This window comes from Eublepharis macularius, chromosome 6 (genome assembly GCF_028583425.1).
Source record: "Eublepharis macularius isolate TG4126 chromosome 6, MPM_Emac_v1.0, whole genome shotgun sequence".
Classification (NCBI taxonomy): Eukaryota; Metazoa; Chordata; class Lepidosauria; order Squamata; family Eublepharidae; genus Eublepharis; species Eublepharis macularius.
Genome location: NC_072795.1, coordinates 109,866,179 through 109,887,909, shown reverse-complemented (window position 1 = coordinate 109,887,909; position 21,731 = coordinate 109,866,179). Strand labels below are relative to the sequence as shown.

General features: G+C 40.4%; 1 protein-coding gene across 8 annotated transcripts; it reads right to left on the bottom strand.

Moving 5' to 3' along the window:
• Nucleotides 1-1,421: 1,421 nt before the first annotated feature.
• ECD (ecdysoneless cell cycle regulator) lies at nucleotides 1,422-21,730 on the bottom strand. Of its 8 annotated transcripts, none has more exons than XM_054982548.1 (15): nucleotides 21,642-21,730; nucleotides 20,866-20,978; nucleotides 20,114-20,319; nucleotides 17,478-17,595; nucleotides 16,018-16,105; nucleotides 14,757-14,935; nucleotides 13,605-13,797; nucleotides 11,803-11,931; nucleotides 10,991-11,116; nucleotides 8,943-9,028; nucleotides 7,185-7,285; nucleotides 4,632-4,815; nucleotides 3,988-4,055; nucleotides 3,365-3,576; nucleotides 1,422-3,167 (listed from the first exon to the last, which is right to left on the bottom strand). In XM_054982548.1, exons 2-15 carry the CDS (start codon nucleotides 20,880-20,882, stop codon nucleotides 2,943-2,945), a joined length of 1,932 nt encoding a protein of 643 aa, XP_054838523.1. In that variant the 5' UTR covers nucleotides 20,883-20,978; nucleotides 21,642-21,730; the 3' UTR covers nucleotides 1,422-2,942. The 8 variants fall into 8 exon arrangements, with proteins under 8 accessions (XP_054838523.1, XP_054838522.1, XP_054838519.1 ...); XM_054982547.1 differs by having other exon boundaries at nucleotides 21,602-21,682; XM_054982544.1 differs by having other exon boundaries at nucleotides 21,588-21,674.
• Nucleotide 21,731: the final 1 nt, after the last annotated feature.

Here is a 21,731-nt window from a genome sequence, read left to right as displayed (position 1 = left end):
GATTTACTAAATGAATAACTACTGAGTAACTCTACTATTCTAGTAATAATGGATAGAATCAAAGAGCCAGCAGGACCTGTGAATGTCAGTAGTTGCTGGCAAGGGTGCCATTTAGTATAAGCGTATGTCAGACGTACTTAAAAGAATACTGAATAACAAGCAACAATATTTATATATAGTGGCATACTGAAATTTTCCTTCCAGGCTGCATTACTTCAGACATCTTTGAAAATTACTTTGGGGAATTAACCATAGATGGAGCGCATAAAGCCTGTATATATCAACAGCTGTTTAAAAGTGCCGGAGTAGTAAAACAGTTCATAGCACTTGTCTGCTTCAATGCAGTCACTGATGCCAGTCACTGCATCCTCCTAGATGGAGCATGCTTTTTGCAAAAATCTAGTTAAGTCTACTAAGCCTCTAGGTTAAAGAAGTTGTGTGTAATTGTGGCAGTTGAATAGCGAATATTGATTGGACTTTGGCAAGAAGTACAGAGATCAAAATCTTTTCTTTTTTAAAGAAGTAGATTCTCATTTTAAATAGTTTTTCAGATGGAAGCTCAATCATTTGTAGAGAGTTCAGAATGAGGCCAAAATTCTCCTTATCAGTCAAAATGTGGAAGGCACAACAATTACCCTCCTCAAGAAGGTTCACCAAATGCTGGTCACATTGAGCAACAGTAGCCATTGCATTCTGATGTGATTCCAATGAGATCCTTGCTGAAAAATGGAGGAAAACTGAAGATTTTGTTTGACCTTCCTCTTTACATATAAATGTTGAAGCTGTCATTCCAAACAGCTAAAAATGGTCTTTCCTCAGTGACAGAAGCAATAATTGTTCACAATGAAAGCTTGATAAATGAGCTGGAAGACCAGTTGTGGCTGAAGTTATGTTCCCAGTTAAGCACAAACCATTCTGAAAATCTTGAGGAAAGATACAAGCAGCTGTAATATTTAATTTGTTTCTGCATAACCCTCTTCTCTCCAGAGATCTGCTCAGTTCCAACTAAAAGGCGGTTTTGGAACTTAACAATGAATGCTCTCTCTTTTTTCTTCTGTGGTAAAAATGCTTTTGTCTGATAGTTGCGACCCTTCCTTCAACCAAACTCTAGTCCAGCAGAAAAAGGAGTGCAAAAAAATCCCCAGAGGATGCTAAAGCACGTATGCGCAGATGTGAGAAACCCTCAAGCCCACAGGGATAGCATACGTTACAAAGAGAAGAAACATGTCATTCTATAACATGGGGAGCCATTTCCAGGAAGAAGAATTTTGCATCTAAATCTCTGTTAGCCTGTTCTGTTTTCTAGAACATGCTGGAACACTGAATTTTCAGAATGTTGTAGAATAAAGTTAAGGGCTAGACAGTGCATACTGTTCCATGAAAACAGAAATGTTAGTAAAATGATTAGATAGCCTCCAAAGTTTAGTTTATGGCATTTTATATACATCACAATGCTCAATATATATACACACATACACACAAGTCAACTAAGTTTAACACTGAGATGTGTGAAAAGCTAAACCAAAGCAGATCAAGTGACAAAAACTTAGGTGGTAAAATGAGAGAGGTCGACCATGGTCTGCTTACAAAATGAGGAGAAACCAGAAAGAAGTATGGTAGCAAATTAACATTTATCATGACATTTTCATCAGATGCACCACTCTTAAAATTAAAAACAGTGCCTTAGTACCTGCAGTAAATCTCCCTGCTGGGAGGAATTTATCAGCAGAATGGGACTGTCTCATCTCTCCCCCCCCCCCCGCCCCAATGTGCCCTGCAATGCTGGTCCTGAGGGGAAGTGGACCCCTAGGGACAGTGTAAGGGACTAGTAGGAAGTCTATAGCAGGAGAGGTGAATCAACAAAAATCTCTCCTGAAGAATATTAGATCTTGTGGAAAATTATTATTTGAACAAAAAATGGCTTCTGGAAAGCAACAGTTTGGTTTGACTTGCCACATTTTTATGTCACATTAAACTTGTAACATTTCACTCTGGCAAATTCCACCATCCTTTGGCAAATGATAGAATTAGTATTAATATTAAATATTACAGGTGGGAAACTGGCATACTAAGACAGGGAAAGGACATTAAAGCAAAAGACAAACTTGATTTGGCAATAGCTGGCCAGGAAACCACATGGTGTCCCCCCCTTTGCTAAAAGTAGGCCTCAGCTTCCTGCTAGCGGGAAGTCCAAAGACTGATAGGCCAATTCAGCCCTTGCAAAAATTTCTGTACCTATCTAGCCTATGAAGCCGACAAAGATGGAGAAAACAACATGAAAATATTTTAAGCTCATATATGAACGGCTAACTGGAGTAATGTCTGCCTGACCTCATTAATATCTAAAATAAAGCAGAGTTTTGCCTGCATCAACTTAGGCCCCTAATTATATAATACTGTAAAGAAATGTTAAAGGGAACACTTTAATAGTTTCTGATCTTACCAATTTTGAATTTCAAATATTTAAAATTATTTATTATGTTACAAATTATTTATTATGTTATGTCTTACATCAGCACAAGGTCTTAGGCTCTATAGAAACATGCTACTGGCACAAACAGAACAAAGTGGTCAGATCACAGCCAGTGGCATGAAGAAAACAGGTTTGCATATCTTCTAATGATGATAAAAACATGTACGGAAAAATATTTCAGAGAGTTAATTTTCTTTATCTTGATACGAAATCAGGATGACTTAATATGCAAATGCAATTATGGCAATAATAGACTTTTTGAGAAAAGAGATTGCACAAGGGTTAACAGAAGGTTAATGAAGAACACTTTCACTCATATTTTAAGCTGCTTGCAAAATGAGTCTCTGGAGTCTCAGTTTGATACATTCATTCAAAGAGAGACAGACCGACCGACAGGGACAGACAATCATTTCTTGCAGTGCTGCTGTTAATCCTGAAAAGGAATCCAGATTATTGCATCCTTGAACTCCTAATGAGGTTTGTGGTCTGTATTTTCAGGCAAACGTACCCCCATGCTCTGCAGAATATTGGAGGCAGGTCCTGCTAGTCCAACTTGAGCATTATATGATTGCAGCAAATTAGACACAAGGTTGAGATCTATATCTACAGGTGTTAAGTCAGCAGCTTCCGCACCAAAATCGTCTTTCAAATTGCTATCAGTATCCTGAGATGAATACATGTTGCCAGAATCAACCTGTAATAAATGCAGAGAATTAGAAACTTAGGTTGTTTTTATTAGTATTACATATAGCCCCCTTTTAAACTTTAAATCCAGATGAAAATGCAAGCTGCTGGCAAAAACAAGGCCAAATTTTAGAAGCACTGTGCAAATCAGAAGCTTAGCCTTCCCTTTTCACTGGTCACAGGAAAGGAGGCCTAACTTAAACATACCGTTCTTTGCTGGGTGGTGAAGCTTTTCCCAATATTGGTGGATGCAAGTTCATTGTCCATTTCATCCATATATGATTTGAGGCTTCCCACTGCTTCATCCTGTGTTTCCTCTTGATTATCAGTTTTTAGTTCAAATGCTTCATCACTATCAAGGAATTCAAACTCTTCTTCCTCCTCCAAATCATCTGAGTCTAATTCTTCTGAACTTGACCCTAGAAACAAAGCAATAACAACATTCGATTTATATACCGCCCTTCAGGATGACTTAATACTCACTCAGAGCGGTTTACAAAGTATGTCATTATTATCGCTACAGCAAAACACCCTGTGAGGTGGGTGGGGCTGAGAGAGCTCCTAGAAGCTGTGACTGAACCAAGGTCACCCAGCTGGCTTCAAGCGGAGGAGTGGGGAATCAAACTCGGTTCTCCAGATTAGAGTCTTCCCACTCTTAACCACTACACCAAACTGGCTCTCAAAAAGAGCAATGAAAAGCCAATACATTAAAGTTGTTGCTAATCATTTGTGTGTGTGTGTGTGTGTGCGTGCGTGTGCATGTGCATGTAGGCGGGAGATGCAGGATTTCTATGAAGGTATTTATCCTCTGCGCCCCCCCCCCAACTCACCTAAAATTCTGTCTAGAGCATTTGTGAATGAGTCAACATCAAAAGTGACATGGGCTTCAGAAGATGTCCTGAAAGAAGAAGTTTGGAATTTTTTGTATACATGATTATGGCAACTGAGAAATACTATTATCTATCCAAAAGAACAAAATCAGTACAACACAGTCATGGTATGATCTTCCATAAACAAAAATATACTTTCACCAGATGTAGGATCTTGTCTACATAAATGGTTGACCTTTCAGTTGACACAAAACTTTTATTTTTGCCAGGGTCACATGGCTAGTCTTCTATAAAATAATTTGTGTCCATGTGCAGCTTTAGTTGAGAATGCTGGCAGAATTCATAGTATAGATGATTCAAATAAGAACAACTTCACTAGTTTACAGGTAAGTTTTTTAAAAAAATACCCATGATGTAAGTTTTTTAAGCCAATCACAGCCCATTTGTTCCCGGTTTGGGGGGGGGGGATTTTCAAATACTCATTATTTGCAGTTTTTTCCCATCTCTATGGCAGCATATGAGGTTCACCTGAGCCCATCAAAAATTTTGCAAGGATTGTGCAGAAAGCTGAATTCCTGGCCAAATCACTGTAATACAGAAATACACTAAATGAATCTAAAGTGACCTAGCATTTAAATGCATACCATGGAATTTCTGCTCCTTCGTGTGTTGAGACTTTAGACATGAATGCCTTCATGCTTTGGGTCACTTCGGATAAGTCGTAGCTCTGTTCCTCCTCCTTTGAAGTAGAAGCAGACTCACTGGTTCCTTTTGCCTCTTTAAGGATCTTTTCCAGACCATCTGGAGTGATCTCCAACCAATCTTCATCTGAAATAAGATGGGGAATGCAGCTGTACATTCAATGTAAAGGTTTATTTCCAAAGCCTTCACTGTCTAAAATGTGAACAGAGTTAACTATAAAATGAACTAGTTATGGCAATTTGTTACTGTTCTATGGAGACAATAGGAAAAGAAATAAATTCCAGTGCTTTTGTGCTTCCAGGGTAAACATCAGCACCATGTTTTGTTCTATACATTGTATGTATGTATAGCTGGTCTAAGGACCGTTACAATAAAATGCATACATACACTGGAAGTGAAGTTCTGTACATTAAAAATGAGACATTTGTTTATTCAGTCCATTTTTTTAAAAAAAATCCTGACCTTCTACCCATGGAGCTCATTCTCCTCTCCCTTTTATTTTCACAAGAACTTTGTAAGGCAGGTGAGGCTGAGAAACTGGCCCAAAGTCATGGCAAAGTGGGGATCTGAACGTGAGTTTCCCAGCTCCTAGCCTAACATCCTAACCACAACAATTTGCGTGTCTAAGATACCTTCATAGAATATTCTGCTATATTTTTGCACAGCTTAAAGCTAAAAGGCACAATCAGGGAGCATCTTTTAAATATCATGTATATGAAGCCAAAGGAAAGAACTAGCAGGATATGCCAGGAGCTGAGAGGCAGACTCAAAGATGAAAATGACACAGATCGGAAGAGAGTAACCCAGGCAGAGGCAGGATCTGAATGCAAGGGCTTGTTTTGCAGCCACAAACCAGAGAACACCGTTAACAAAATGTTTTGTAGCATTTCAAAGACCAACACAGCGCAGTGAGTGCTCTTTAATTCCTCTGGGCAACGTTCAATTTGATATGCAAGAGCCACCAATGTAAAGTGAATTACGAAGATAAATGTGTGCATAGGAGAAAATGAGGAAGGGAGGCTGAGTACTGAGATTTCAGTTTGATCTCTGGGTTGAACTTCATTTTGTCCTCAACTACTTTTCTACAACATGTGTATTGCCCTTTACCATGGGAACTCAAAGCAGCTTTTAATAGTTCTTTTTTCCTCCATTTTATTCTCAACCTGCAAGATAGGTAAGACAGAGTGTGTAGCCCAGGGTCACTCAGCAAGCTTCCACGGCAGAGTGGGTCTGAACCTAGGTCTCCCAGATCTTAGTGTGACATTAACCATTACAAACATGCTAAGACATGGGGGGGAAAAATTCTAATTTGCCTTTGCACCTGCATTTTTGAAAAAGATACCTTGCTACTCAGGAATAGAAAGCTATTGTAAAATTACTGCAACACTGGGAAACAGTAAGGTCACTACTCCATAACTTTTATTTCTTTGGTAGGAGAACTATTCATTTATCTCCATAGTGTGTTGTAAAAACACAAAATCTAAGGCAGGGGGTCCCCAACCTTTTTGAGCTTGCAGGCAACTTTGGGATTTTGAGAGGGGTTGGCACCATCCGCAAATGGCTGCCACATAAGGCAGAGCCAAAGACAATACCTCCCTCCTCACTTTGCAAAATAATCGCATAGCAACTGTGCTGAAATCATGAAGCTGCCTTAGAATCTGGCTATTGGTCTATCAGGGTGGTATTATGTATGCTTTGGTTGGAAGCATGGGTCAGCCCCTGGGAGGACAACAGGCCTGGAGAAAGAAGGGGTGGGCTTCTACTCCTGAGCACTTAAACCACCTTATGCAACAGCCCAGCTCCCTGGACTCTTTAATATCTGAACAAAGCTCCCTCTCTGCTTTGCAAAAGAAGCTCATGGCAACAGTTGGTCTAGTTAACCTCCACGCAGCTATCCTCACTGCCTCTGTGTCTTTTTATTGTACGACCGACACATGAACCAGCCTTATACACAGTAAGACCATGGATCTATCAAGGTCAGAACTATCTCTACTGTGACTGGCAAACGTTTTTGGGGACACTCATATAATTTAAATTTTTCTTTGGCTTTCCATATTCATAAGTTTTATTTGGGAAGGGAGACTGTTTTTAAAAACATTTTACAGTGAAAAACATTTAAAAGCTTGTTTCTGAATGAAGAGAAAGGGAATAAAAAGAAACTAAGGAAAGCCCAAGAGAGCAGGGAGAAAGACTGGGGAATAAAAAGGAAAGCCTGAAGGGGGATTTGAAATGCACACCGACGAAGGAAAATCCAGGCACTTAACCAGGCCTCCTGACCCTCCAGCGGCCGCAGCTGCTACTGCAACCATGGAAAACCCTGAGGACTGCCAACAAGCCCCACCTCACAACTGTCCTGCCCACTTTCTGAAAAGCTAAGAGGAAGTACTGGAGGGTGCTGGGTTGGGGAATCCTGACGTATGACAACCACAGCATAAAGGAACATAGTAAATATGCAAGTCATCTGCAGGATCTTGCTTTTTGCTCTCTGTTCTTACCATCCTCAGGTGGAAGACTGCAGGCATCTTTTCCAAAATCATCCAAATTGGTTGCTTTTAATATTGAGAGAATTTCTTCACCTGGGCTTCTGACAACTGAACTGCCAAAACAACCCAAAAACCCACACACCCCAAATAGCAATTAAATAAGGTTTCCAATTTTTTTTTAGAACTACTCTTCCATATTTTGCTACATTTACAAGCCAGAAAAAAAGACAGATCGGCCCATTCCTAGTACACATTTTGAGATTTTATTATTTCTAAAACTGGGTTACAATGTAGCTCAAGCAGATTTAAACTGGTTTTAAAACAACCTTTTAAATGGGTTTCACACATTTTTAGGCTCTAAAGGCCTTCTTAGGCAAGCAGAAGGCACTGACACTCATACCACATGTTCCCTGTTTTTTGCCAATTCTCCCACTGGAGTGTCAGGGTGGTTGTAGTGGTGGTGGTCAGAACACACTTTGCATAGAAAAGGACCCAGGTTCAATCCTGAGCAGCAGATGCTAGGAAAGTTCTCTCTCTACCAAGACTTCGCTTTACAAGAGGGAACAAGATTAACTTGCCAGTGGTTTTGGAGGGCATTATCATGGATATGGACAGAACTATAGGGGAACAATTGCTGGATATGACGATGAAAGTTGTTCAAGATACCTATACACACAGAAACTGGGCTAGGCCAACCTCTTAACAAGATAGGCCACAAAGGGCCTAGAATAAAACAACCTTGGAGAGAGGCATGAAACAACAGAGCTGCACAGTTGTATTGCCATGTGTAGATCAGAAGAGCTATCTAATTCATACTAATGCATACAATGTACCAAGGCCCAAGTGCAGGGAGTAAATGAGAATGGAAGGAATGTATAACTTCATAGACACTGGCAACATTATTCAAGGATAATTACATTGGTGGAGGGACAAAAGATATTCAGATGTATGAGAAACTTATAACCACTAATTCTATATAGACTTTGTTAATACAAAAACAGAAAAAAATGAACCAGCTATTGTTTCAAGAAGATGTCTCAGATATGGATAATGAAATCGTAAGATATTAGTTAGTCAAGAATTTGAGTCTCTGAGGCAGCTACTGTTAAGAAAAGGTTCTGAAACTATAAAATATGACAAGCTAAACTAATCACGAGCTTCCTCTTTGGAGGGGCTCCTTGCCTGTGACCTTCATATCTTTGGGTAAGATCCTTTTTTGGACTTGTGTAATTGCTCTCTTTTAATGATCTATGATATGATTTTCTGTCGACTGAGTTAATAACAGGAATACTGAATACTTAATTTGTAATAATAAAGGCTTAAAATTGAAGCAGAGGCTTCATAAGTTGTATACAATATCTGGCAATGAACCTAAGACACTATCTGTGATGTACCTCATGCCCGGAGTTAAATGATTTGATACAGGAAAGCTAACTAGATGCTCAGGGCTTTTAAGGCGTACGCCTATATTTGAATCGGGCATGACCAGAGTAATCCAGAACAGTATGCAAGGGGCAGCTGCAAGAAGGCAGCAGTATGACAGCTCCACCTGATGCTTGCTGTAGTCAGGCTTCAAATCTGTATTTACAAACACTTGTGGATGAGGCAATTTCCTCCTTTTGCAAATGCTTGCTCACAAATATGAAAGAAGACTGCATAGCAATCTAGAGATAACAGGTCAGCACTGAAGAATACACACTTGCACTTGCACTCAAGTATCAACCAAAAATGCAGGTCTAGAAGCTACGAAAGTAAAATCAATGCTCTTACCACTGTGGATTGATTACTGTCTGCTGAAAATAGTTTTCTGCCATAAGCAATTTATGCAGATATTGAGAAGAACCTTCCAGCTCACCCTATGAAATGAAAAAAATATCATTCCAATGTATCCCTTTTTTGATAGAACATTTAATAGAATATCTGCAAGTAGTATAATGAGAGTGTCTGTGGGGAGATCCATGAACTCTAAAACGTTTAATGTGCTTGAAGTTTTAGACTATACCTGTGGAGATCTAGGTTCAAATCACTGCCCAGCCATAAAGCTCACCGAGTGTTCTTGGGTCAATCATTCTCTCTCAGCCTAAACTACTTCACAGGACTGTTGTGAAAATAAAAGCAAGAATGGGAGAACTATGTATACTACCCTAAGCTTGTTGGAGGAGGGGTGGGATACAAATACAAAATGAATAAATTCAATGCGCAAGAATTCTTCAGATCTATTCAGCTGTTGAACTATTCTGACAAATTGATCCAAAGCAGAAAAAAATGTTAATTTTACTGTTGATAGGAAAGGGTAAGGCTTTCTGTAACAATCCATCTCTGCATAGGATCTGTTGCATTTCTACGACTGTGACTGTAGTTCCTAGAACTCAAATGGATGGTTGGCAGACTTGCATGTTTAAAGTTATTTCTGGACAATGGAGGAGCTCAAGCTGATCCCCAGCAAGTAATACTGGAGTTCACCATTTTGTTGTGGTAACACATTCTTTCTTTATAAAGTGACAAAGGAATATGCTAGCACAAGCCAAACAAAATAGCAGGATTCAGCTCGTTAGCCCCAAAATTGAGCAACTGCCTGAACAAAGAATATGAAATATCACAATGTAACAAGTAACTTTTGAAATAAAACACATCTTAGTATTACAACATATTAGAGTACATTGTATAATGATACAGACAACACATAGAAGATAAACTGGTGCAATATGGGGAGAACACACGTCAAAACGATCAACAAACACAAGAAGTCTTATGAGGAAAGGCTGAAGGAGCTTGGTATATTTAGCCCGGAAAGGAGATGACTGAGAGGTGATATGATAGACATCTTTGGTCACATAGACGATGGAGTAGAGTTGTTTTCTGTTGCCCCGGAGGATTGGATTAGAATCAAGAAGTTAAAATTAAATTAAAAGAGTCTAATGTTAAACATTAGGAAAAACTTCCTGACAGAGTAGTTCTTCAGTGCAACAGGTTTCCTTGGGAGGTGGTTGGCTCTCCTCCTTTGTAAGTTTTTAAGAAAAGGCTAGATAGCCATCTGACAGCAATGCTGATTTCATGACTTAGTATGAATTTAGGCAGATTGTGAGAGGGAGGGCATGAAGAGATGAGCCAGTGCTAGGCTCCTGTGGCCCTTTCTTATATGCCCAGGGTACTGCCAACTGCCACTTTGAGGTCAGGAAGGAATTTCCCTTCAGGTCAACTGGCCAGGGATCCTGAAGGTCTTTTGCCTTCCTCTGGACATAGAGCAGTGGTTACTGGGCGAGTAGGGAGGAGGTAGCTGTGAATTTTCTGCAGTGTGCAGGGGGTTTGACTAGATGACCTTAGGTATACCTTCCAGCTCTATATGTCTATAAAAAGAATATGCTGGAAGATTTTATTACAAGTTGCTTTAACAGCCAATTTCAGCATTTGTTTCAGTTGTGAGTGCTCCTAATCCAAACAGAAAAGACCTTGAAGCAAACCAAAAGGCTGAATCAGAAAACTGACGGAGCAATCTTAAACCAAGTGACACCCTTCTAAATCCACTGCAGTAAATGGGCTTAGGAATATGTTACTCTGTTTAGGATTGCACTTGTTAGCCAACTGTGAAGGATGGATTTCCTTTCAGCTAGCTCTTGCTCCACTGATGAAGATTTCCTCAGTTCTTCTGTTCTGGCAACAAACTCTGCATCATTGTGAAAGTGCTAGGCATATCCTGGCTTAAGAAATGTCCAACAGCAGGCATGGAGGCATTTAATGTGTGACACAGATTTCGATTAGATAACTTCACTTCCTAAACTAGTTTTGCTTTCTTTCAAATCTATACAAATAATCTATACCTTAAAATAATCATTTTTCTTCAGGCTGCTCAGAAAGTTGTCCCATAATGGATCATTCAACGCACTTTTCCTGGAATCAGGGAATGTTGAACTACACTTGGAGCACAGGATTTCAAACCCATGAGCCTGTAAAGACGCACAGGAAGGAAACAAAACACATTTGTTTTTTGTCTTCAGTTCTTAAACGTTGGGATAAAATGTATAGACGTGTCTGAAATAACTTAAAAGCACACTTGTAGTAAGCTGTATACTGGAGAAGGGGAAGGGAACAGACCACAGCGACCTTCAACAACAAACCATACTACAGATCAGAACAGAAATAGGATGCTGAAGAACTTTGCGAAAAGGTCTAAATAATTATCTTGCCTGTCTAAAGGCCCCAGGAAGCACTCCAAAAGGACCACAACTATATCACGTAGAGCAGCATTCTGACATTATGGGCAAACGGAGCTACTTGTTGTGTTTATGCATTTTGTCTCATTCCTTTCCTTCAGCACTTGCTTCCACGAACTTCAACCTACCCAAGCAACCTGCATTCAGACATAACAAACTCAACTTTGATTCAAGGCTTCCCAAACCACAAAAGCTTAAATTATTCTCCAGGTGTGATGGGAAGAAGGAACAAGACAAGCATCAAGATGTGACATCTCAATGCAGCCAGTAATCTCTTGTTTGTCAACTTAGCAAACACAGTTATGTCATCAGGAAAATGTTTTGTGAATATTCATTAAAAGTCACACCTTTAAAGTCTATCAGCCCTCTAGCAAACCAAAATTTTGCCTTTGAAACACGATGTTAAGGAGTATGCTTACCAACTTCATGCCCAAATCATACGCTTTGTAGTCAGGATGCGAAGGAGGAGGCAATGAGTACCCACTTCTTTTGTCTGGTACAAAAGACTGCTGAACCAGCTGTGCATACAGGCACTTTGTAAAAGTGACCTAGAAATACATTTTAAAAAAATTATACACACATGCCTCATCCTCCTGTCTGTTTGAATTTACTTTGACCCACAACTCATATTTACAAGGTTTTTGGAAGCGGGGCTGGGAAATGTTCTGCAAAAGTGGCATGCAGCTGCACACTAAAGATTGCATGAGCGAGATTCGAATCCAGTAGGACCTTAGAGACAAATAAGATTTCCATGGTGCAAGCTTTTGAGCTTTGTTCAAAGCTCTCTTTGTCAGACAGGACTTGCATGTGTTATGGAAATTTTGAATGCAACAGTCCTGTTCATCAAATACTCCAAGATGAAGTAAAGCTCACACTACAATTGGTACCACAGCGTCCTACCACTTTCTGTTAAAGCTAAGAAATTGTCCTATGCTTTTCAGGCAGGCCCGGTCCAAGCTCTTCTGGAATAAGGATCCAAAGCTTGCCTGGCCAGACTGGAGCATGGGCCTTGGAACTGAAGGCAGGCAGCTGGGAGCACAGGACTTGTGCCTAAGCGTATCCGGAAATGCAGCCTTCCCAAGCCTCAGCCTAAACAGGCCAGGATTGGATCTGGCTCAGCTGCATTTGCCACCAAGTGTGGAGGCTTAGACTGTGCTATGCTTTGGTCAGGATCCAGCTCTCAGAGCCCTGTTCTGGATCCAGTCTGGGAGTGTGCGCTCTTGTGGCACGGGAGCAGGTCCTCCACTAATGCTGCTCTTGTGGCACAGGAGCAGGTCCTCAGGGGCTATGGTTCTGGGTTTACATCCTGCCTAGGGAAGTCCTACTGGGAAGTCCTGTCTCAGAGGTTAGTGGCAAGGTGTCTCTTGCAGGCTCTGGCAGGGAGGCCCCTGGCACTGCTGGAGCGTGGTCAACAGGGGTCTCTGCAGTGTCAGGCCCTTGCTGTAAAATCAACTCATAGTCCTAAACGAGACTGTCACATACCAGCACATCAAGGCCTGCAAAAATGCTTTCCTTAAAGCAAGCAGTTTCAGCATGCAGACTTGCTAGAACATCAGTAGAAGTTGCTAAACTTAATCTTATCAATACGATAGAGGCATCAGTAAAACAATCCCTTTGTATGTTTTGTGCATGACAAACAAAGATGTTTGGCACTATCTGTAAAAGTTTTGTTCAAATTTGGCATAGCAGTTCTCACTGAGACTTCTGCTGCAGCAGTTTGTTTTAAAATAAACTTTAAAGTATTTCTTCCCCAAACTTATCTTTGCTGGAGTTTTGTTCCTTAACACCTGTTCCCTCTGGTCCTCTTGCTTCCCTGAGCCCTCCAAGTCAGAGTCACTGGGCTGGTCAGAGGGGCTCATGACAGAAATGCCATGCCTGAGCTAAAGGTCTGTGTGCAAACTTCTGTTCATGCAGCAAGACTCAGGCACTCCCTTCCCTGAACAGCCCTTACATACCATAGAAAACAACTCCTGAACTTTCAAGTGTCATCCATGTAATGTGAAGGGATACATTCAAAGGAGAAAAATCACCAAAGACCTCAGGAAAGCTTCTCACAGAAGTGGATTCCAGCAAGTTTTAGTAAGTTCTGCATCTCAGGCAGCGTTATAGGAACATAATGCAATGATAACATTCAAAAAGTCAAATAAAACAGCCTAATCAACATGTGATCATGTGATTCACTGAGTAAAAAATATTGGCTCCAGGTTGCTTCATCACTTACTGAAATCATTGTGCGTGTTTCAGGAAGAAATGTTTTGAAAATGCGGCATGCTTTTAAGTCAATGGGGTCTCGCAGGTAAAAAGCTTGGACTGCCGCAGACACTAACCCAGGATTTTGCTTCAGCACTGCTGCAATGCCTATTGGAAGGTAACAGTGAGCTCGGTGAAGGCAAGCTTGGGTTTTCTCAGGATACCTGTGGCACAAAATGGTATCATTGTTGAAACACTGCTCTAGCAGTTTCCTTATATGAACAGATTTCCTGTTTTTGTCTTTAAAAACACAAGAATCAAGCAGAATATTTAAGAAAGCAAAGATCTCTGAACAACTTAAGTAGCAAACTTAAGTTGACTAATGAAGTGGACAGTCTGCAAAATCTGCACAGGCATCAGCTGAAGACACAGGGAAGGAAAATCAGTTACCTCCTTTTTCTGCCATAAATGACTTTCAAGAGTAATCCTAAGCAGGTTTACTCTACTCAGATTTCAATGGGGCTTAGTTCTTAGGATTGCACTGTTAGTGGTTCAAAAGTCTGAAAAGAAAGTAATTTACTACCCTAAGAGAAGACCAGCAGCCTAACAACCCAGACTAGTTCAATCTCATCAGAGCTTGGAAGCTGAAGTGGGTTGGCCACAGTGAGTACTTGGATGGGAGACCACCAAGGAAGTCTGGGGTTGCCACCTCTGCTCATCTCTTGCCTTGAAAACCTCATGAGGGGGGGTCACCATGAGTTAGCTGTGACTTGATGGCACACAAGTACTATGATGATGATGATGATGATGATGATGAGTAGACCTTTGCGTGACTATTTTTAATCTACGTTTGATGACAGTTATGCCACATTATCTTCATACAGAAGATTAAAAATTCTGATAAACGATCAGTGCAATAATTTTTACAAAGCTATATATGAGTCCAGCTCTGGTTGTTATTGATTACAACCCCTAAATTACAATATAACTTAAAAATCTGGTCAGAATTTGCAGTGGTCCCTCTATGAGAAGCCATCTATACAAATCTGTCTGTTTTGAGGGTAAAACAACTTTTAAAAAATCATTAAAAAGAGACAGACCATTTAACATATATGCTTAAGTAGTGCGTAAAATATCCCATGCAATAAACAACAGAAATATTGGCTCTGAATAGGTCACTTACCCACGGATGCGCTTATCTATTGCTGCTCTAATAGATTTTGCAGCTACAAAGTCCCCAGAATGGGTAGATAGTAACTTCAGTGCCTGAAGAACTGTAGGACTGGTAACAGGTAGTAAAGTCTCCTTTTCAGGAACGTTCAGTGGTGGAATTATGCACAATTCTCCACAGTGCATGAACACCTAATCAAAAAATTATACACTTTTCTTACCCAAAAAGTTATTGAGAACACTGTATCTCAGGAGAAATATACACATAAAAACATGGGACCCATAAAAGCTTGTGGGGGGCATCTCACTTTCCCCTCCCCCACCATTTTCTTTTTCCCTTCCCTGACAGCTCCCAGAACTTCTCCCCTTTTCCCGCTTCCTTCGCTCCTTCCCACCTACCAGCCAGCCTACTTTTATCTGACACCGTCTTCAACTTTCCCTCCTTCCCTCTCCCAGAAGACTCTCTCCAGGAAAACTCTGGCCAACTTGTGCAATGGGAAACCCACAAGAACATGTGGGGGCACCTCACTTTTCCTTGTATCCCTCCCTCTTCACATTATTTTCTTTCCCTCTTCCTGGCAGCCCCTATATCCTCACCTTTCCGTTTCCTTCTCTTCTTTCCAGACACCAAACAACCAACCTATCTTTTATCTGCCCCCTATCTTCAGCTATATTTATTATTTACTTCATTTATACCTTGTCTTTCTCCACAATGGGGATCCAAAGCAGTTTACACAATTCTTCTCCACTTTATCTTCACAACCCTTGTGAGGAGGGTTAGGTTGAGCATGTGTGACCAGCCCAAGGTCACCCAGTGAACTTCCATGACAGAGTGATGATTTGAACCGGGGTCTACCAAATCCTAGTTTGAAAATTGAACCACTATACCACACTGGATTTTGTGCAGCAACTGCTGTTGAACAGTAATAAGGAGCTAGGCCTGGGCGAGTCATGGAAGCAAGTCATCTGCTAGTTGTTACTGGGTCTGGTCCCAACAGCCCACCTGGGAAAGTTCCCTGCCCCCTCCCCCTGCCCTTTACTGACAGAAACCAAGGCTTGAAAGCTGACAATGCTGTTGTGGCTGCCTAGCAACAGTCACTGAGGATTCAGAGATCATTCATTTCTTAGAACTACAAACACTGCTTCTATAATTTTGCAGGGGATTTAAGCAGCCAGATAGGTCCATGTTGAGAATTAGATACATTGATTAAACACACAAAAGTATTATTTAAATTTATTGCTGCTTTGGTAGTCTGCATTCTTTAATCTCTTACCCGATTGATGCTACTGTCAGGATTCAGCCACTTTGGAAGGTAGTCAGCTGCTTCTATCAGCAGGAATTCACCATCATTATCATCCACCCTATCCAAACAAATGATACTTATATAAACATGAACTCTTGCTCCAATCCAGCTCTAGCAGTGTATTTGTACCAGAGATAAGGAATTTGAACCTAATGAAAATACAACATCAACATATATGGGCACAATTCTTACTTACATCTGTGGCAAATCATCCAGCAAATGATATGCACAAAGAAGTCTACATCTGTTATCTCCTTATCTAAACCAAGACACCTCTATTCACTTGAATAAAAGGTTGGTAATTTTCCTTTATTATTAATAGTCAACTAAACCTTACTTGAAGTATCTTCTATGAGAGCAAAACCAAATCGGCACTGTTAACTTTCAGGGATTTGCCCCCCATCTCTAGTCACAGAGGCATTAATACCTGAACATTTTCACACAAACTAATATGCCCACTTCACATAACATTCAAAATGAATTACAGAATACACAAATATTAAGAAGCAAGTCCTGTTGAACCCAATGGTTGATGCTTCCGAATAAATACTGTACTGTAAGGCTATTCATGTTAATGCTTTCATCCTGCACAAATTCTCGCAAACATTTTTTTGCAATCAACACAGACAATACAAGCAAAGGCCTAATTGACAAAAAAAAAGGCTGTGTAGACCTAGATCTGGAATGGAGATAACTAAACTAACGCAGAGCATTCATTATTGGGACAAGCAAAGTACTATACTGCTGCACTATTATTACAAAAGTTACAGCACAGGTCTAGAAGACAGAAATGGGTTTGTGCTGCCAACTGCAAAACAGTGTAACTGCATTATGTATGTGTGTGTTTTAAAGCAACTTTTAAAAAATTCAATTATGTAGGCTCAGAACCTCATCCTGTTTGTGCATTTTTTGCCCACATAGTGGACAATTCAGACAGAAAAATGACTGCCAAAATTTCTGCCAACTTGCTATATTTATGAAAAGCTTAAATTATACATTTATTTAAACTTACTGCTAAAAAACCCCATAGACCAATTTTTGTTTTACATCAATACAATGGAAAGGTACCTGATAAAAGAAACCGAATGCATATTCTTGCAGCGTTACCAAACATTCATATTTTGGTTAACCTGTCACTATAGAAGTAGCATGCCCTGACCTTGATAGCCCAGGTGAGCCTGATCTTATCAGGTCTCAGAAGCTAAGCAGGATCAGCCTTAGTTAGTAATTGGATGGGAGACCTCCAACAAAGACCAGGGTTGCAGAGGCACACAATGGCAAATCACTTCTGATAGTACCTTGCCATGAAAACCCTGCCAGGGGTCACTATAGGTCAACTAAGACTTCATGGCACTCTCCAACACCACACAGAAGTAGCATAAAGTATTCAAATTTTGATATGCAAACTGTTGTTAGTACAGAGTATGTACCTAGCTGCCAACTCTGGAAATTCTTTTGTAATTTCCTTTATAAGGTATACGATGAACCATTCATCTTCAATGTTATCCCCAAATTTTGTGAGACCACCAATATGAGCAGGAATATCTCCTAGAAAAGAGGAAGAGACACATAACACAGATTGATTTAATGACAATCAAATGTCCTAATAACAATCAAATAAATTACTAAAATTAAACATTTTTTTTCATTATTTCATACTTGTATAGGGCAGGGGCGAGGAAGTAAAATAGCACAAATACACTCTGATCTAGATGCTAGCTGCAATGCAAACAAGATAGAAGAAATGCTTAATACACCATCCAGTTTACATTTGGACTGCTTTGAACCAATCACAATGACACATCTTAACAGGATCTTGATGTCTATGAAAACCACTACTTGTGCGCTTGATCCTTGTCCATCCTGGCTGTTAACATCAAGTAAGGACCACATAAGTGAACCACTGAGGTCTATTGTAAATCAATCGCTAACTCAAGGCAGCTTTCCCCAGCATCTCAAACAGGCGGTTATCCGTATGCTACTTTAAAAAAATCCCTAGACAAAAATGATGTGGCCAATTATCACCCAGTCTCTAATCTGCTTTTTCTGGGCAAGGTGATTGAGAGAGCAGTAGCTGACCAACTCCAGATCTTCTTGGATAACTCTTAGCACTCTGGACCCTTTCCAGTCAGGATTCAGACCAGGGCATGGGACAGCTCCTCCTGGATCTATCTGCAGCCTTTGACACAGTAGACCATGCCATCCTGTTGAGGTGTTTAGAAACAGAAGTGGGCATTAAAGGATGTGCCCTGGACTGGTTTAAGTAGTTTCTCTTGGAGTGGACTCAAAGGGTTGCCGTTGGAGATCAGCTATCTCCAGAATGGGAACTATCTTGTGGGGTTCTGCAGGGCGCAATCTTATCTCCCATGTTATTCAACCTCTATGTAAAGCCTTTAGGAGAACTCATTCACAGATATGGAGTTGGATGTCATCAATATGCAGATGACACCTAACTCTATATCTCACTATCCAGGTCCCCACAGGATGCAGTAGAAATCTTAGATCACTGCCTGACAGCTGTGGTGAAATGGTTGAAAAGCAACAAATTGAAAATTGAACCCAGACAAGACTGAAGTGATGCTTGTTGGGAAGCCAGAGATCTTGAAGGACATTGTACTCCCCATTTTCGATGGAGTTCTTCTGACCCTTGCAGTTAAGACCCTAGTTAAGAGCCTAGGAGTTATACTGGATCCAGCATTATTACTAGAAAAACAAGTTAAGGCAGCGGCAAAAAAATGCTTTCTACAACCTCACTCTAGCCTGGAAGATGGCTTCTTATCTTGACACGGCTGATTTGGCCACTTGGATCCATGCTACGGTAACATCAAAGCTTGACTACTGTAATGCTCTATACATACATCTCCCTTCTAAGTTAACTAGGAGGCTCCAACTAGTGCAGAACGCTGCAGCTCGACTGTTATCAGGAGCAAGCAGGAGCCCATCCCATCCTACAGTCACTCCAGTGGCTACCCATCAGTTACCGTACTCAGTTCAAGGTATTGGTTATTACATACAAAGTTCTTCACGGCTTTGGTCCGGCATACCTATGGGACCACCTCCCTATGTTCCTTCATGGCAGTTTCGCTCATCTGAACAGGGTCTACTGCAGGTGCCAGGCTGCACACGGGGAAGTCAGTAGCAGCCCATACACGGGCTTTCTCTGTAGTGGCCCCTTTCCTGTGGAATGATCTGTCTGAGGAGGGCTCCCACTATCCTGGCTTTCCATAAACGATGCAAAAGCGAACTATTCAAAATGAGAGGGCTGTATTGTAGGGATGGGGGTCTCAGATGCCTTGCTAATGAATTAGGGACCATAGACTTCATCATTATATTGTCTTACATATTATCTGTTGCTTTAAATATGTACACCTATGCACCACCTGTGCTCCATGTTGTTTAATGTTAGTTCTAGAATTGATTGTTTCAGTTATTTTTTCTACTCTGTATTGGATTCTTGCTAATACTATGACTTTTAAACTTGTATCTATTTACCCTATGGCATTGTTTATGGAAATGTCCTTGATACTGTATTGAAATGTACTTTATACTGACTGTACTAATCTCATACTGGGTAATCCACCTTGAGTCTCAGTGAGAAAGTTGGAGCATAAATGACATAAATAATAAATAAAATGAACAACTGGGTTCATCTGAGAAGGCTCAATTTCCCTTTATAAACAGTTTAATTGATTCATTTCAAGCTTCTTTTTTATAATAGAAACCAGTCAAATACATGGTAAATAAAGTATGTTTTAAAATACTATATGAAATGCATGAAAAAGGGCTAAATGATTGTTTAATTTTCCATTAAGAAATCAAAACTTTAACATTCTCATGACATTCAATATGCTTTATGAAATGAAGATCTGCACAAAGAGCTGATCTCAATGACAGTATGGTATACAACTGGATTTGCAGAAATAATATTAATTTGATGTAAAATTATAGACAGTGTCTTTTATCTGAATTTCTGCCACAGTATCATCACTTCTATGTTTTGCCAGTTTCTGAAGAACTAGGAGACCCTTCTCCACATTAAGAAATGTCAGGAGAAAACAAACTTTACCTTTGGCGGGCTTATACTTGAGATTAAATGGCTGGTTTTGCCAGATATAGGAAACGAGGATGGGTGCAAATTGTGCTAGTATCTTTTCAATATATGACTGAAGAATTTCTTGGTGATGCTCGGATGCTTCTTGTTTGTGTGTTAACAGAAATAGCTGGTACCGGACTGCATCTTCCACAGTTGCAAGGCATAACTCCCTCTCCATTCTGTATAACAGAGGACCCTTTAAAAAGAAATATTGCAATCCTTCGCAAAAAAGGAATGTAAAATAACTCTTCCAACATTATATGCTAATCTCATCATTGCCAAATTTAGAAACTTTTCTCCAGAACATGCCTCAGCCTATTTTTGTTAAGATGTCAAAGACAGATTTATAAACTTCCTAATGACCCATTTGCTATTGAACCGATTATTCTGTCTTGTAAAACGACAAGAAAAGTTTCACTGGGCCGTGACACTCATTGGGTAACTTTGGGCCTGTCACACTCTCAGCATGACCTGCCTTACAGGATTATTGTGAGGATAAAATAGGATAAAAGTAACATGTGTGCTGTCTGAAATTTCTTGGGGAAAGAGCAGGATAAAAATATGGCAAATAAACAAATGGCCTGGGCAGAATTTATTGGCATATAAACTCTACTGGATAGTGGCAAGTTGCCTGCACCCAAAATTTTTGAAGCCCCTATCTGGACACAGGCTGTATGTAGTCACATTCGTCCAAAGCAGGATCCAACCAAAAAGCTACACTGTACCTTTTTATTAAGACCATCCAAACAGCATACAACTTTTTGAGTTCTCCAAACTCTTCATCAGGCTGGATCTTGCCATAACAAAGTGATCGAGAGAACTTATATTTTGGCTAATCCTAAAGGGAAAAAAATACACCGTGTGTGTATCTGGAAACAGGAACAAGAAAGTGATAAACACTGGCAATGCAGATTATAAATTTATTTCATTTCAATTGATTTATTTATAGCCTGCTTTTCTCACTGAGACCCAAGGCAGACAAATAATGTAAATAAATAAATAAATAAATAAGCTACTCCCTCCCTCGGAGATTTCCAGAAGGGTAGTTGAACAGCTAAAATAGATGTGCAACTTGTAACATTTTCGTCAAGTGAAACTACCTCTCCCACCTCAGCTTGAACAAAAACTTGGGATTTTTATCTCACTATGAAAACAGTTTTAGCAAAACTTCAGGGGGGCCCAACAAGTGCTAGCGGGCATAGTAACAATAGCGGAACGGCCTCCGTAGTTTTCCTGATTAGGTTGGAACTGGACGTCTTATAGCCCCCCGACCCTGCTGTTTATTGCCCAAACCTCTTAGGTCAAATAAGTTGTGCCGTCCTCGACCATTTATCCTGGAATAAAACTCGGCAAGCCTTTAAAGTACCACCCAAATGCTCTTTATTTTAGCATTTATGGAGATTAAATGCAAACCACACGCGGTCTTCTTCGGAAGGGAGCAGCTTACGATGGAACACCGACCCTCCACTCCCTCAGGCGCCGCTCGTGGCTCCCCTCTCACCGGCGCTTCTTTCCCCCGCCGGCTCAGACGCATTCGCGAGGCCTCGCGGTTACTTCATCGCCGCGCGCCGCCGCTCGGCCTCCTTCCGCC

Coding starts and splice junctions, on each gene's coding strand:
- ECD (XM_054982548.1), bottom strand. Junction 14,936..16,017: donor CTGACAGTAGCATCAATCGG/GTAAGAGATTAA, acceptor TTTTTTGATTAG/GTGTTCATGCACTGTGGAGA. Junction 3,577..3,987: donor TGCTCTAGACAGAATTTTAG/GTGAGTTGGGGG, acceptor CTTTGTTTCTAG/GGTCAAGTTCAGAAGAATTA.